The 17,657-nt window shown below is 39.6% G+C and overlaps 1 protein-coding gene across 1 annotated transcript; it reads left to right on the forward strand.

The window, feature by feature from the left end:
• The first annotated feature begins 728 nt into the window (after positions 1-728).
• On the forward strand, positions 729-17,657 carry LOC133520160 (sodium channel protein Nach). Its single transcript, XM_061854531.1, has 11 exons — positions 729-1,423; positions 1,541-1,638; positions 2,146-2,248; positions 3,383-3,560; positions 4,244-4,389; positions 12,190-12,295; positions 13,815-14,091; positions 14,482-14,620; positions 15,049-15,155; positions 15,762-15,945; positions 17,492-17,657. The coding sequence occupies exons 1-11, from the start codon at positions 1,245-1,247 to the stop codon at positions 17,598-17,600; spliced, it is 1,626 nt and encodes a 541-aa protein (XP_061710515.1). The 5' UTR covers positions 729-1,244; the 3' UTR covers positions 17,601-17,657.

A 17,657-nucleotide genomic window follows, 5' to 3' on the forward strand; every position in this document is an offset into this window, starting at 1 on the left:
CCATTTTCTCCTAACAGATTGAGTTTGGGCAGCTAAAAAAAATACGTGTCCGTTATTTTAGACTACTCTTTAACATATATCAAAATGAATCAAATCGGAGTCGGACAGTTGGGTAGCCTTCCTTGTGAGTTTGAAGTTAAGCGACACATATGTAAGTATATGTATTTATATCAATATAATTTATATATATGGATGTTTATGTTTATGTATTTCTTATGATTGTATTGTGTTCATACAGGTACCTAATTCTATCATCTATACCTCATGTTTTTGCAACGCCTATAACTTATCTGCTATGCCTAAAGGTTGACTGGTAGAGAATGCCTTATGACATTAAGTTCGCCTTTTGTACAGTATGTTTTTGATGTGCAATACAGATTAAATAAATAAATGAAAATGTATGCATTACTATCGACAGAGACCTCTTGGCATTCCCATTCCCAGCGGGCGAATGATGGACGCGGTTCCATGAGAAAGGATTGAAAGCAAGACAAGTGTCACTTGTTAACAACTATCGATTGAAAGGGGCAAATACTATGATTGTGTAATCACATCGATAATCGCGACCACAGTCAACCAATTTGAATCCTAGGCCACTATAGAACATTGTCGCTTTAACTACTCCATACATGACATCATGTCATTGACATGCATCACTCAATAAGCACTGTCGTAGAAGTCATTATGACATGGTTCTATAGTGGCCTAGGAAGCAAATTGGTTGACCGTAGATACGTCCGCAGCTCAAATGCACTTACCAACTTGAATTCGATTTTATCACAAACGTATTACCTAATGGTATTATGATAAACTTTTTTTTGTATTTTCAAGTTGTTGTTTTGTATTTTCATAAATGTAAAAGCAACGCTTTGTCTGTTTGCATGACAATTATGACTTTTCACGATTGAAACATCTAAACCAAGGCTCAAACCAGGAAATCCATCCCTGATCAAATATCCCTCGCGGACATAGTCGCCGGCAAACCTGTTATTATAAAATGGGAACATGTAATCCAGATCAGATACGAAACGTTGTCATGCTTCAATAATCGTTAAACATTCATTTATTAATTGCATAATACCGACAACTTAGGTACTCCGATTAGAAAATAATTTGTCACGCAACTGCGATCGATAAAATAGATCATATCTTGTCATGCCTCATTTTGTTCAGTAACTTTGTATGTTTGTGACAGTGGGGTTAATTTTGTGATACATGACCTATTCTAGTGAAAAATGTAAACAATGAAGGTGTACCCTGGCGTCTATCAGAGGAATGGATCAAAAACTGAGAAGGAGAAACATGACAACGGTATTTCTCTCTTTGCAACGAGCTTACGGCACCAGACTACGGAATTTTTCAACAATTCTTCTCTTCATGGCGTCCGGTATATTGCTGAGAAGGATCGACCATTTTGTGAAAAGTAAGTAAAGCTTGAGTTATAGTTTGTTTCTATTTAATTAATCACCTAATTAGGGATTTTTTTTGATGCTTGATATATTTGGAAACGCTTGGAAAAATAAACACCGTTTTTTTACAGATTTATGTGGTTCAGTTTCTGCGCGGTAGGAGCGGTGACCACTTGCATAATCATTGTCAGTTTATGGGAGAAATTCCAGACTAACCCGACGATAACAGGTGCATCGTATGCTATTCTAAGTGCACTTTCTACATAGTATATAATAATTAGAATTATTATTCGACTCTCAAGTCAAGTTGAGTTACTTTTCGAGTTTTTGAAACGTACCTAACGTAACGGTACTCGAGTCCTATATCCTCCTAAGGCCTAAGGTCCTATTACTATGTATTAATTATTAGTAATTATCCATTTCGATGAAATTTGTTTTGTTTCGTTCAATTTTCAAAAAAAAAAAAATCGACTCTATTCCCTTCTCTGTAGGTTCAAATTTCAGTCGTTAAACGTTCAGAAGTCCTGTGTAGGTTCCGTCTGCGCTGTTTGTACGCCAAGTGCTCATATAAATCTGAGTCCAGTTCTAGACGTAATAAGGTCTTGTGGGGTAGAAAATAGTTTACTTATTTTGGTCGGGCAGGAGACATTATGAGGATTCTACAAGTGTTTCCCTTGCTAGAATGTTTATCTTACCCCAATCTAAACTTACTTAAGTCAATGACAATCTTTTGCAGGTTTGGACACGGATTTTCACAATTGGGAAGTGCCTTTCCCAGCGGTCACAATTTGCGATCTTAATCCGGTTGACGAAGAATTACTGCAACAATACATTAACACGTAAGAACTTAATGGTGTTTGTCACTATTTGAGTGGGTGTGTAATTAGCACTGTAACAGATTAACGGAACAATCACGTTGCGATATCTATTTGATGACAATTAAATAATGCTTAGTTAATCGATTGTAACAGCAGAACCGGGTAAAAAAAATAAAACATTGTAAGATTAAGTAAGCGTTATGTAAGAATTGCCAGTAGACAAATGGGTTTCGAAAACACTCAAAAGTTTTGATTCATCTTTGCTTTGTTTTGGAGTAGGTACAGGTAGACCTCAAGCTAAAAGTATAAGATAAGATTAGATAATTTTGCTGTCATAACTGTGTACAATGAGATCGCATGTCAAAATATACAAAAAAGTCCAACAGTAGGTATGGAAATACTCATACATGAACGAATTACAAAATACTATTGACGCGTTTGGGGTTGAAACCCTATGAGGAGTTGCCAAAACGTCTTATAGAGGCTTCTGGTGACCAGAGGGCTAGCCTATATTTCGCTCAGCGGACCAGCAATATTATCCAGTCGGGCAATGCGGCCAGCCATCTGGGCACCCTACCGAGCGAGCAGGATTTACGGCAGTTTTTTTACTATTCCAAATATTTCAATGGCCTATATTGGTATTTTTCCCAGGACTAACGTTTTTTCTCTTAATTCAAGAGCGAAGTAAAGTTTTTATACTGACAACCCAAACAGAAAACACAAATCAAAATCTTGAAGATTTTTTCCATTATTTTCGCTACTCCTCTTCTTCTTCTTCTTCCTCGCGTTGTCTCGGCATTTTGCCACGGCTCATGGGAGCCTGGGGTCCGCTTGACAACTAATCCCAAGATTTGGCGTAGGCACTAGTTTTTACGAAAGCGAATGCCATCTGACCTTCCAACCCAGAAGGGTAAATTAGGCCTTGTTGGAATTAGTCCGGTTTCCTCACGATGTTTTCCTTCACCGAAAAGCGACTGGTAAATATCAAATGATATTTCGTACGTAAGTTCCGAAAAACGCATTGGTACGAGCCAGGGTTTGAACCCGCGACCTCCGGATTGCAAGTCGCACGCTCTTACCGCTAGGCCACCAGCGCTTATTATTTTCGCTACTCCTACTTATATGTAGGTTTAAATTCACTTTAAACGTGTGTAGGACATGGGGAGACACTCCACCCTCACACGCGGCAGAGATGCTCCGCTGGCTCGCGACCCTCAGCTACCACACGATAGTGGAGCGCGCTAAAGAGTTCGCGATCGACCCGGAGCTCGTCGGCCGAGGCTCCGAGGTGATGTCCTCACCAGCCGCGGACCCGAAGAAGGCTGTGTATAGCGTGAGTATTGACAACATGGGGATACACATGCACAACATCAAAAATAAATTTACAAAGAAACCCACATACTCGTAATACAACAGAGGCTTAACAACAGGCGGCATTATCGCTAATAAGCGATCTCTTCCAGGCAACCTTTACATAGTGGAGGAATGATAATATTAATTGAACTAATTAGGAGTTACAAAAAACGAAATTGGAAAATAAAGAGCAGTACAGAAAATACCTACCTTTTTAAACTTAAATCCACAACAATAATACATATACATACAATCAACATATGTACATATTACTTACATATATACAAATATAGGTGTCCTCTTCCTCGCGTCGCGTTCCTCATTGCTGAGGGTCGTGAAATCCCAGGTGTCCGAAAGCGCGAGGGTCCGTTCTGTACTTGATCTGCCCACCTTATTGGGCTGCGGCTTGTTGGGCTAGGTCGTTTGCCATCAACTGTGCCAGTAACGATGAGTTGTTCAAGATTGTGCCTTTCTTTCCTGGCTATGTGACTGAGAAACTCCAGTATCCTGCGTGGACAGATAGTTGAGAGTCTGGTTTTGATATTGAGTTCGCGAAAGATCGACCTATTTGTGCGAAAAACAGTCCAAGGAATCTGCAGCATCTTCCTCCATCACCAGTAGGCTTACAATACTATAATTGTATAGCACATGTTTTCCTTCCAGATTGTTCGTCATCCTGATTCTCTGTTCTACGAGTGTGAATGGAAGGGTGATTCTGAGGAATGCTATGATCTGCTAGCGCCGGTCTTCACCGAGATGGGATTCTGTTATGCCTTCAATTCGCGGCACGCCGACACTTCTTGGCCATGGCAAGACAATAGCAATTTCTCTATTTAAATTTATTGAATGAATGAAATTAATGGGTTCAAAACCCGGCTTGTACCTACCAATGAGTTTTTCGGAACTTATGCACGATATATCATTTGATACTTACCATTCGCTTTTCGGTGAAGGAAAACATCGTGAGGAAACCGGACTAACCCCAATAAGGCCTAGTTTCCCCTCTGGGTTGAAAGGTCAGATGGCAGTCGCTTTTGTAAAAATTAGTGCCTACCCCGATTCTCGGGAATGTTTGCCAAGCGGACCCCAGGCTCACATGAGCCGTGGCAATAAGCCGGGACAAACGTTAGGGAGAAGAAGAAGACAAAGACATATCATAAACCCTCTATGTGCTTTCAGCTCGTTTCATAAACCCAAACTCGTATTTTAATGCTGTTCATTATGTAGCAGTCATATAAACTACTATTAGTAGAGTCGCTTACGAACCTTACTTTGTCAATAGGTACTTCTAAAAATGCTAAATAGTGGAGATTATTGCTATGCTTATATTCGACAGGTTAGCCTATAACTATCCAGTATTAAATTTAAAAAAAACCCCCACGCTATATTATGCCAGAAACAAAAAACATTTTATGCAAAAAAGGCCTTTGGAAAACTACTACTCTTTAAACTGCTGGATCGATTTCTATCAAACATGGCTACGAACCACTGCAAGGAAACTCGCTTTCATGTAAACCGCATCGAAATCGGTTGATCCGTTGGAGAGCTACAATGCCACAGACATTGGTGTCAAACATAACATCCCTCTTTTTGCGTTGGGGGTTAAAAATAATAATGGCTTAAATGGTTTGACATTTTTCCCCGCTCTACGAAACCGCCGCCGCCGCCGTAGGTATTACACACACTTATTCCCATATCAAGGAGAGCTCTTCAAGTAGGAATTTAGAAAACACTTGGCACTTTATTCGCGTAAAAATGTACTTACAAAAAAACGACTTACGTAATTTACTTTTTGCGGAAGAATTTATGACGTTACATGTATCGCCTATCTTCCCTAAACTTGCTGCTCAAAGCGAAGAAATAATCTGATTCTACAGAATATACTATAGTGTGTGCTTTGAGAATTAAAACAAATACTACAACGATAAAAAAGCAGTTTATTTGTGATAATAATAGGAATGATTACGTGAAAGAATGAAGGATAATAAAGCCTTACAATTTACACAAGTAGGGTTATACTTGACTGCCGTTTAGTTACTGCTTTCACAGATACCAAATGTCATTGTTTGACGTTTTAAATGGTTTGTTTTACCAAGTTCACAGTTACTTAACTCAAAACTCTCTGTTTCACTGATATCACCTAACGTAATGAAGTTTTGTTTACTCGTTACACTAATTGGTAATTTTTCAGTGCAACAGTTTATCTGATCCAGTTTTTGTATGCGCATCAATTTGTTTATTGGTTAAACTGAGGTAAATTCTTGAATCTAACCTGTCTTTACATCATAGAATTTAGAACTGTAAAAAATTTAATATATGAATAATTTTCCCTTCGGCCCTTGCCAGTCTTTATACTGTCAAGGCATTATGTTTGGAAGAAGTTAATTGCAAGTTAATCACTAAAATTAAGCACAAGTTTATATAATTCAAAAGCTTACGATTATATAAATTTAGACATTTTACAATGAGTATGTTACGAAGTATTAAAAGCGCATTTGTACTCAATGGAAATGTTAAACTTATCGAGAAAACATCCTGTCCATGAAATACTTTAAATCTAGGTGACTTTGAATTTTATCTAGAGACTTGACATAATTATTGTAGTCACTGTTAAAACTTTCATCATGCTTCAATTTCCCAATCAGCCGTGAATCTTCATACCGATGCATCTTGTCCGGAAGAGAACAAACTCTCCTTCCCAGATAATCGCAGTATCGTTTTATCACTAAGGAACTTCTGTTTCCAAAGTTTTTGGGACAGCACGGCTTTGACGACAGTCCACACTGAAAAATATGCTCATTAAATAAAAGTTATTGAAACAAGACGACCGTTATTTGATATACTCACTTCGCTCCACTCAGGAAGCCAATCCATTGACTTTGTTGCTGATTCAGTCCATACCATGGTTATGGTTATAACCGAAATCGCGATAAATATTATAAATTGCCGCATTCTGGAATTCTAACGGTAATCGAGCGATCTTGGTGAGCTTTAGATAACAAATGATGCTACTGCGAAGCTCCGGGCTTTATATACCGTTTTCGATCCCTAATGTCTAGAAGACATCAAGGTTAAGATGACATTCCATCCATTCGTCCCTTAACCCAACTGCACCTTTAGCAATGTCAGAGTCTAGACTAATCTCCAATGTCAGCCAAGATCGCAGACTGATCCATTATTTCCAGTATCTGGCCCAAACAATTCATCACGGGCTTAATTGTTTTACTTACTAGACTCTGTTTGATGAAAATTAGACAACGATTCTCACAGAAAACATCTTAAATAAAAATGGCTGGCTCTAAGGCCATCTGTAGTCAGAATATTGCATGATAAATTGACTCACCAATATATAATCACTCATCATCACAAAATAGCGGCCATGATAAGCTTGAAAAAATGGTGGTGATGTCCACCCACTTATTAAGAGATTACAAAACTGCCATATCATCATCAAGCTTATCATGGCCACCATTTTGTGATGACAAAAGCTTGCTCATGAAAATAATTGTTTTTAAAAGTATTGTATATTATTAGTAATAACAGAGAGGAGATATATACATTATTATATATAGATATATATATCCCCTCAATGATATCTAATAAAAGAATAAATTTAAAAAATTATTTTTTATGTTAAAGTTGCTAATGCATTCCTGCGAGTTACTTAAGTTCATTTTTGCACTGCATGGCTCTTACAGTACGTATATGACCCTAAAGCCATGTGCGCAGGACTACAGATAACTTCAGAGTCATATACTGACCACTGAATACTAATTGCCCCCCGTAGACAGAGATAGCAGCACTGAAACAAGCTGATAACAATTGGCGTCAAATTTCTGTAACTTCATGAAAGTTTTTGCTTGATTTTTATGAAAATTTTTATCTTTTATTAGATACAATTGAGGGGATATATATCTATATATAATAATATATATATTTCCTCTCTTCTATTACTAATAATAGACAAAATAATTAGAAATATTTATTATCATTATTAACACAGTTTCTATGTTCAAACATCAAAATTTTTATCGATAATTTTGTGGTATACCGTTTTCCTGTTAGAGTTGCAAAACTCCAATTCTCAGTAAAACAGCTCTCGAGTTATCACATTATTGCGTTGGTTCCGTCCGAATCATTCATAATAAATTGCGTAGCTGTACCCCACGGACGTTTCATAATTAATATTCAAAATTTCAGTTCTGTCCTAAGACTTGGTTAATTTTTAAGTTAAGTGTCTCCAAGTTCTGATTGTGCATCATGTCCTTGGAGTTAATAGTGCCAAAGGAATGGAAAGTTATATCGCCAATGACGCTCCACAAGGAATTGGCTCATATCATGGCAATTTGGCAGGCTACCTACGGATCTACGCAAGGCCTGAAGGGACAGTTCAACGGCGTTACAGCAGAATTTACCATGGTCGACTATCATGTGTGGTTTAAGAAGATTAATGACCACAACTCTAAACCGAACCTATATCAATACTTTGTATTTGAAATGGATTTCTGCGAGTCGAAAAATCTCAGCAGAAGTGTGATCAATGAAGAAGAAATAAATTCAGGTATTGAAGTCTGTCCTATTTGTGGGATAGATTTGATGATGTAATTTTGAATAAGACTGGGTGGTAATTTAGAGTGACATGATTAAGATTGTAAGAGTAATTGTTAGAAGTGTAACGACCTAAGACTATACAGGAGAGTCTAGGTCATATCGATTTGTCCTTTAGAGAACCGGCTGTAACTAAGAAAAACCAGCCAGTGCGTCTAGTTCCAAATGTGATAGTAAATATTATGTTAATTAGTTTTTTATATATTAAGTTTAGAGTCTAAGTATATGCAACTTCGGCAATTATTGATCAACGAACTTTGGCCGTGGGACTAGAAACAGGTATTCGGTGTAATGGGTGTTTGTCTAGACGTCTATGACGTCTTTATCACTTGAGGTATGTTGACTTGTTAATAGAAAGCAAACAATGTTAACAATTTGTTTTATTTCTCGACCTTATACTCTAAACATAAGATTACATGTTACAAAGTAGATTAAATAATCTCTAAATGGTCAGGTTCAAATTGATAATAGAAACACCAACAAAGAGATCGAAATTAAGGTTAAAAGTATAATAATGTAACTTGACGATAACCTGGAACAAATAACCGACTGTTAGAAATAGATTTCGTGTGTTAATGAGATAAAAGTGGCCTATCAATAGAAAGGTTTTATGATTAGAGAGACCAAAGTTCAAATTTCTCACATTAGCGTATTGGAAAATGTAAGTGATAATACATTTTGTCAGCATGTAAATATTTCGCAATAGCTAGGTTGTACTAACCTCTTAAAGCATCGTAGTATGTGGCGTAGTTTCGGGTCATTGGCACCGGTATTGCGATGCTCTTTTCTGAAAGCAAAATATTTTTCACTGCATCTGGAAAAACATATTTGCATTTGACGTCAATTAAAACAAACAGCAACTTACTTAAAACACGAAGGCGTTATGTGATAAGACATTTCGTCGTCTCTCAGCGAACCAGTTGCACAATAATTCGGCCAGGATCCACTGGATTGATTTTCTCTGCTGACAATTTTGATCGTGACACTGCGATCGTCTATGGGCAACCCGACGTCGCACAGGTGAGCGTCTACTACCTCTCTGAAATGAAATCCAAATGCTTATCTGTCTTCTATCTAGAAAATCACAATTGTCACAATAACTTACTCGTAAGGCACTTTTTGGAACACATAGACACAGCCGCTTTCCGTTGGACGTTGGATAAGCTTAGCAGGTATATCGTTGATCTGTAGGATGTACGTCAAGCCTCGCGGGTCCATTATAATTTTCTCCGCCAAACAAAGCACAAGACTTTCTATTCCTTGAATTGGCCATTCGTTGGGAATTAGAACGTTGGGTTTCAATTCTACATAGAGAATTTCAGCGTAATGTACCTCCATTTTACCCGACGAGGTAGCACGATTGCCCCAGACAAACTGGCGACATTTCGAGCTTCCAGTAAACTCGTAGGTGTTTGTACTAAGGGTTGGCCAACGTCATAACTTCGTCGAGGCGTGGTTCGCAAACAGGAAATATGTTTACGTTTCTATTAATAGAAAGAAGTAAAAACCATTTGTAAATGCTTAAAATTTAATACTTTAGCTTACAAGTAATCTGGTACTAAGTTATCTAATATAATAAGAATGCTCTGTAAACATGATACAAAGTACTGCGCTATGTACAAGCTTATGTAAGCACAACTTAATACAAAAATCAGCATGAGCATGATAACGATCATTATCAGCCCAGCCGAAGAAGCCGATGAATTCGAACAGAGAGGCCCATTACTCGTTTGCTCTGGTTCAACGTCGACTCTGTAACAACACCTGAATCAATTTTTTGATACTAAAACCACTAAATTAATTCCTGAGTAATACACTTACACTTCGACACGCATTGCAGTTTTTTTCTAAATTAAAGAGCGACCAGAAGTGCACAAATGAATCTGTCCAATGATTTGATAGAGCCAGTCTGGTTCTGTTTTATAGAGAATTTATTGTTTATTTTCCAGCACGCATACTTATCGTGATTCGAACATGGGGTCAAAATAAACGGCCAACAGAGATTAGATACGAAAATAGTTTTTTTACATGGAAGCAGTCTCTAGAAGTTTTTCTCTAAAATGCTGAAGGGGAGGTGTGACACATGTTCCAAGATTTACTACAAATTTCAATAAAATCGATTAGTCTTTAGTCAACAAACACAGTGAATTCTGACCTTCAACCACCGTCTGAGGACTGCAGTGTATTCACCTTAGTCTTACTGCGCACAATCTATAAATTATATTGACGTCAATCGCCTTTTTCGGCAAACAATTGTAGGTCATTGGTTCATTGCTAATTGGATAGGTCAGTTACACAATTTTTCAGCTGTTATCAGAGCCAATTAAGTAGAGAAACATTCATTTGGCGTAAACAAGATAAGGTACGAGCGAGTCAATGGCCTAATATCACACGTAGTAACCTTGACTCATTAAGGGCTGAATGAATTTACGTTAACAACTTACGTAAACCAGAGAAAGTGTGCCAAGTTTTATCAGCGAACATGTGGAATCGTTGTTATTATAAAGTGCTTATGTAAACAGTGCACTCTTTTGATCCCGGACGAAGCGCAACAACATCCATTAAGATTGACATTGTGAACCTTGGTATCATGTAGGCGTAGTAACAATACCTTACATTTTATTTGGAAAAATATGTTCACGTAAGCGCTTCGTGATCGTTACATATTTCATGCAATTTAGTCTGTAATTCTATTTCAGAATCGGACTTTGAGATTGTCAGCTCGATCGACGAAGTTAAAAATAGCCAGTAACAATCTGGTTTTATTCAGTCGTGGACGTGAAAATTGCAATGGGAGGTGATGTCATAGCTATCACTGATACTTACGACGAATTCGGACGAAAATTCATCCATACTGTGGCGATCCAAGACCAGGAGAATGCTGTCAACAAACTAGAAGCCCTCGGGCTGAATGGTGAAGATCTGAAAGTCAGGGAGCTGAGGACAGGCAATACTTTGCTGCACATTGCGGTCAAAACTCATAATTATCCACTTGCTGAGTGGCTCTGCAGGCGGTCTAGTATCCAGAAAGAAGCAGTCAACTACAATTACGAAACTGCTTACAGAATAGCCTTCAAAGCGCGGGATTTAAAGATGATGCAGCTCCTTAGATTCAATGACGCAGCTTATGTAAATTCTATAGCCGGTGGATTATCTGATGACAGCTCATAAGCTTCTATCAACAACAGTGAGTCACACTAGTCCCAAACTATTATTGCGATATAGTGAGAATTGTCGAGTTATCGCAGTAATTAAACTATGATGATAAACTTTGACTGTGAAATTGATATCTGTAAGGTTAATTATGTACTTTTGTAGCTGGTATTTTATTCTAAGTCGACTTAGCATTATTAAGAATTACGTATACATTGTAAGTCGAAATGAGAGCCACCTGGACAGTTCAAAAATTATTTTTCTAAACTTTGTAGCGTGTAAATTTAGTTGTAATTAATGAACTTAGAATTAAAACTCTATTTTGTTAATAAAATTTCGTTATATCATTAAATATTACAAAAGTAAACACTGTGGCTTTAAATGTTATTACGCCTGGGTTAGTATTATTTAGTTGGTACAAAAACTCTTACATAATTAGCATGGCAATTTATTTATCCAAATCCATTCTGAGCCGAATAAAGTTCATGTTGGACTATAATGTTAATCAACCGGCTATTGGTTTATAGGAAACAATAAATAAGTGGACCTAGAAACTTACAAACTTTATTTTGTTCAGTATTTTTGTTCAGTATCAAAAAAGCTTAAACAATTGATATCAATTAACACATGGATCTTAAAGAATTCATCCTTGATTAGCGATCTATACACAACCAAAATTCATGCGTTAATGGTGTACTCCATCAAAGTACTGTTCCGTAATTTTTCAAAGTCCTTAACTTTCGACTTTTAAACTCTACCTGTTATGAGAATTATGATAATACACCGTATAAATGGATGCCAAATGAAAAGTGCATTACCTGAGCACTCATACTCTAATTAAATTACAGGCAATCTCAAACCGAGTCGGAACCCTTCGCAGAGGCGTTTATTCACGAGACAGACGCCAAATGGTCCTTCCTTTTCAACTCATATCGCAATGACACCATAATTGACGTAAGATTGCTCTGTTGTTTTTATTAAATGTTCATATGACATGGCCGCCAACAATTAATATAACATGATCTTCAGTGCACTGCAAAAGACTTTAGAAGAGCAGAAGGTCGTGATGTTTTCTACCATCCAATTGGGTACTTGACACATGTTGAATATTATAACAAAGTTTAGTTAAATGGATAGAAAATGAGCCATCCATTATAAAAAGGCGGAATTAAAAAAAAAAATTGATATTATAAAAAATACAAGGCACCGAAATCTCAGAATTTTTTTCTTTTTGTCTTTCAAAAATAGAAAAGAAAATGGTACCATTCGATTCCTTACATTTTATTGAAAAATAAATTGTATTACAACTATACACATAAACGCAATATTTCAGGGTCAAAATGGCAATTTCCTTGATCTTCCATACATTTAGGACAGACTTATATGATGTGACGTCACATCACCTTATCATTTTATTAGAGGCGTTTCAATCGTCGAGTGCGAGCGTCAGACTTTAACTCTCATTTCTGATCTTTGTGTTGCTTAAATACCATGAGTCCTATATAGACATTTGATCCTCAGGAAAATCAAGATCGTTTGACATTATTTACAAAAAACAGTCAAGTAGCCAATTGTGTAGGTATCATTGGCAGTGCATTCATCATCTGTGTATGATAAACAGGGCTCGAACAAATCATGCCGATGACGTCAAGCCACTCATAGGATGATTTCAAATAGTATTTTTATTTTTCATAGGTGTTTCTCAGAGCGTTCCAACCGCTGACAGTCTCCTGTTTATGTTGGAGTTCTCCAAGATTGGTATACGATTTATGGTTACGGTAAACTAGTAGGTACCTTTCTTATTTAAAATAAACAAAACTGACCCACCGATCTTCTAGAACTTCATCATAAATGTGGGCAGGGGACTGTCAGCGGTTGAAACGCTGTGAGAAACGCCCATGGAGTGAGCACTCTAAGCTTGGTTATACCTCTATGTCTTACAGTAACAAGTTTCGTGAGATTATTTTATTCAAGACATCACCCTGTCACCTAAATTCCATGGAATTATTTACGATTATTTTGTTAGTGCGACATGTCACACGGTGGTTTAAATACAAACATCATCATATGTACAAAATTACGTCACTAGCGTCATCCGCATTTGTTCGAGCCCTGATGATAAATATTCTGATCAATTTTTTGGTCATCTTTTTGCATTTGTCATTGATCTTTGGCCACACATGAAAGGTTAAGCTGGAACTAAACTGGAGGAATTTATTTTTGTAAATTCTCCGGCTGTGGAATGAACTTCCTGCAGGTTTCCTCTACATACCTACCTACTACAGTATGGGGATTAAAAATGTGTGTAAGTACAGGATTTATGGAATGAACACGCCTACCTACCTATAAATACATTGAATTGCAAAGCATCCATAAGCTACGATCACCGCTTACATCGCGTCAACATCATGCAGTCAGGCTGTACTGTTTGCCATCGTTCTGGTATACAACTTTAAATAAGCCTCCATTTCAGATTTATATCCACGCAACCGAAGAGATGGCGGGCCTAGAGCAAAGCGCCCAACATTCCTGGGACCGTCGCGTAGAAAAAGTTTCCTTCTCCGTGAAACACACGTATACGACGGAGGACGCACGTCAGCTGTCGATACGGCAGAGGCGCTGCGTTTTCGCCGACGAGCAGGCTCTGGAGACCTCTGATATATACACTTATTCCGCCTGTATGCGGCAGTGCCGCATGCAGCGGAGCAGAGCCGCATGCAAGTGTGTGCCCCATTTCTACCCTAAAATACGTAAGAATATCTCTCAACTTGTCCTACTTTTGATTGGAAAAGAGAATCTTCTCACTTAGTGTCAGTTTAGGAACACTACCTCGCACATCTCTGGTGGAAACATTCACAACGTTCTACATCCTCACTACGCATCGCTCAGCTAAACGAAATAACGCAGCCTATGGATTCTAACACAGACTCAACTGTTCTTAATGGCCAGAGCATACAGGTTGCGTGTGCGTAGGGGAGCACGTGCGCGTACGCTGAAATGTTGGAGCTGCGCACGCACACATCACGCAAGCAGTGTGCCGTCTCTCATAAGGATCTGTATATTACAACGCACAGCACTTTTACACACACGCATTCGATATGCACAGGCCTTAAATGTTGAATGCCTTTTATAATTTGCAGCGGGCTACCGACACTGTACAGTACTAGAGCTAGAGTGCATCGCGAATCACATGGCCTCCATCACAGATGTATCCTGGTGCTCCTGCGAGCTGGGCTGCTCACACACAGTGTATGAAGTGGAGAAACTGACCGAAGTCGAGTAAGTTAACTAACAGTACATTTATACACTGTACAGTGCAGTTGGAGTGCATCGTGAATCACGCCGCTTCCATCACAGATGTGTCCTGGTGCTCCTGCGAGTTGACTGCTTGCACACGGTGTATAAAGTGGAGAAACTGACCGAAGTCGAATAAGTTTTAGCTAACAATACACTTATACACTGTATAGTCTAGTTAGAGTACACCGCGAACCACGCTGCTTCCATCATAGACGTGTCCTGGTGCCCCTGCGAACTGGGCTAGCCATATCGTTTAGGGTTTGTCTGATGTCGGAGTATCTAAATATTAAATTGAAAGTTAGAAATGTAATGTTTAAGAAACCTAAGATTGTTCATTTTGAGAGTCCAAGTGGTACAAGATAGCACGTGGATACAAGTGTCGTTGTAATAATTTAAGTTTTTTATTTTAGTACGAGCAAAGGCCCGATGTCAACAACGTCGTTAGAAACGGAATTCGTATCTTGGCCCATGGTGAGGTACAAACGTGAGGTGCTGTTCGGCTGGGTCGACTTGTTGGGTACGTACCAAAATCAAATATAAGTACTTGCTAGGAAGCCGCAAACATAATTTCATTATTACATAAAATGCATATCCCACTTCTTGGAGTTACATTGCCAACTTGACCCCACGCTCTTAGGGTAAGGCCTGAGTGGACGCTCGAGTTGGCCGTGCAACGGGGCGGGGCGTGCGGCGTGCATGTTAAACAAATGCAAACGTATTGGAGGCATTGGACCGGCCATAGTGCACGCTGCTCAAATCACTTGTGAGCCCGACGCCACGCTGCACGTCCCGCCGAACGCTCCGCTTCGAGCGTCCACTCAGGCCTTATACTTAGTGTGCCGTAGAAAACAAAAGCTAGAATAACGCTAGGAAGATCACAACAAAATCAAACATGGCTTAAACAACACATTTTGCAGCCTGACTACAATAAACTGCGTCCAGAAATTTATTGTTACGATTAATTATTGTGCTTTTTAGATAGTTGAAATATATTTACCCAATTATTATTTTGTCCAGGTTGGGTGTTAATTCGTGAGATTAAGTACTTACTATATGTATACAAGTAATCTCAAGAAGTAGCACAGTACCTACGTACGTAAAGTACCTACTTCTTATTGTTTAGTATCGTTCGGCGGCATCGCCGGTCTCTTCCTCGGCTTCTCTCTGCTGTCTGGGGTTGAACTGATCTACTTCTTTACTTTACGCGCTTGGTGTGCAGCAGTGAGAGACAGAGACACTCTGAAACGCGAGCGGGCGGAGCGACTCGCTCGCCCGAAGCCACCGTACGACCTTAGCCTAGTGCCATGGTAAGATACTTTTCCTTGGTTTGCTGTCTGGGGTTGAACTGGTCTATTTATTCACTCTACGGGCTTGGTGCGCGGCCATGAGAGACAGAGACACTGAAACGCGAGCGGGCGGAGCGACTCCCTCGCCCGAAGCTACCGTACGACCTTAGCCTAGTGCCATGGTAAGATCCTTTTCATAGGTTTGCTGCCTGGAGTTGAACTGGTTTACGTATTAATTCTACGGGCTTGGTGCGCGGCCATGAGAGACAGAGACACACTGAATGGCGAGCGGGAGGAGCGACTCGCTCGCCCGAAGCCACCGTACGACCTTAGCCTAGTGCAATGGTAAGATCCTTTTCCTTGGTTTGCTGTCTGGAGTTGAACTGATCTACTTATTCACAACACTACGAGCACACCAATGTGCAGTTGTGAGAGACAGAGACACTCTGAAGGGGAGCATCTTGCTCGCCGGAAACCGCCATACGATCTTAGCCTAGTGCAATGGTAAGATCCTTTTCCTTGGTTTGCTGTCTGGAGTTGAACTGATCTACTTATTCACAACACTACGAGCACACCAATGTGCAGTTGTGAGAGACAGAGACACTCTGAAGGGGAGCATCTTGCTCGCCGGAAACCGCCATACGATCTTAGCCTAGTGCAATGGTAAGATCCTTTTCCTTGGTTTGCTGTCTGGAGTTGAACTGATCTACTTATTCACAACACTACGAGCACACCAATGTGCAGTTGTGAGAGACAGAGACACTCTGAAGGGGAGCATCTTGCTCGCCGGAAACCGCCATACGATCTTAGCCTAGTGCAATGGTAAGATCCTTTTCCTTGGTTTGCTGTCTGGAGTTGAACTGATCTACTTATTCACAACACTACGAGCACACCAATGTGCAGTTCTGAGAGACAGAGACACTCTGAAGGGGAGCATCTTGCTCGCCGGAAACCGCCATACGATCTTAGCCTAGTGCCATGGTAAGAATTCTTTCCTTGGCTTGCTGTTTGGGGTTGAACTAATCTACTTCTTGACACTATAGGGACCGTGCGCGTTAGAGGGTCTGCCATCTTGTGGCCTGAATTGGAACCATAAACATGTATATTTACACGTCACGTGTTTTCTTGTGCATAGTAGGTTCTGCCATCTTGTGGGCTACATCGGAACAATAAATATCACATTTACGCCTCGCGCCAAAAATCTGACGGCTCCTGTGCTGCCTCCTACAGTTCATGCACGCTCCCTATGAGCTCGGTGTGCGGCCATGCGAGACAGAGACACACTGAAACGCGAGCAGGCGGACCGCTTCGCTCGCCCGAAGCCGCGGTACCGATCTTACATTAAAGTGCCATGGTAAGATACTGTTCCTCAGCTTGCTTTTTTATATGGCAGGCAAACGAGAAGACCAATCGCCTGATGGTAAGCAATTATCGTCGCCCATTAACCCCTCTGGTGCAGTTGCAATTGGGCATGGGCCGACATGGTGGCCCAGAGCCATAAGAGCATACAGTGTCGTGGTGACTGTCCGGCAAGGCTGAATAAAAAACACTTTTGTCGATATTACAGGTGGAAGCAACCGCCAGCCCCTCGCAGCGCGCGCCCACTCCTTGTGAAGAGCAAGGACCAGCCACCCCAATATTCACCGCCACCTGGTTACACCACTTTCTTACCTTAGGTTTAGAACTAGTCTTAATTTCTAACCTGCCTTGCTTTTAATACTATCATAATTAAA

The sequence above is a fragment of the Cydia pomonella genome, chromosome 7, assembly GCF_033807575.1.
Source record: "Cydia pomonella isolate Wapato2018A chromosome 7, ilCydPomo1, whole genome shotgun sequence".
Classification (NCBI taxonomy): Eukaryota; Metazoa; Arthropoda; class Insecta; order Lepidoptera; family Tortricidae; genus Cydia; species Cydia pomonella.

Bases quoted from the DNA above. Each gene is read 5' to 3' on its own strand.
- LOC133520160 (XM_061854531.1), top strand. From the start codon at position 1,245: ATGAAGGTGTACCCTGGCGTCTATCAGAGGAATGGATCAAAAACTGAG. The intron at 3,561-4,243 runs GTGAGTATTGAC...TTTTCCTTCCAG, and splicing joins CGAAGAAGGCTGTGTATAGC to ATTGTTCGTCATCCTGATTC. The intron at 15,946-17,491 runs GTAAGATACTTT...TCGATATTACAG, and splicing joins GACCTTAGCCTAGTGCCATG to GTGGAAGCAACCGCCAGCCC.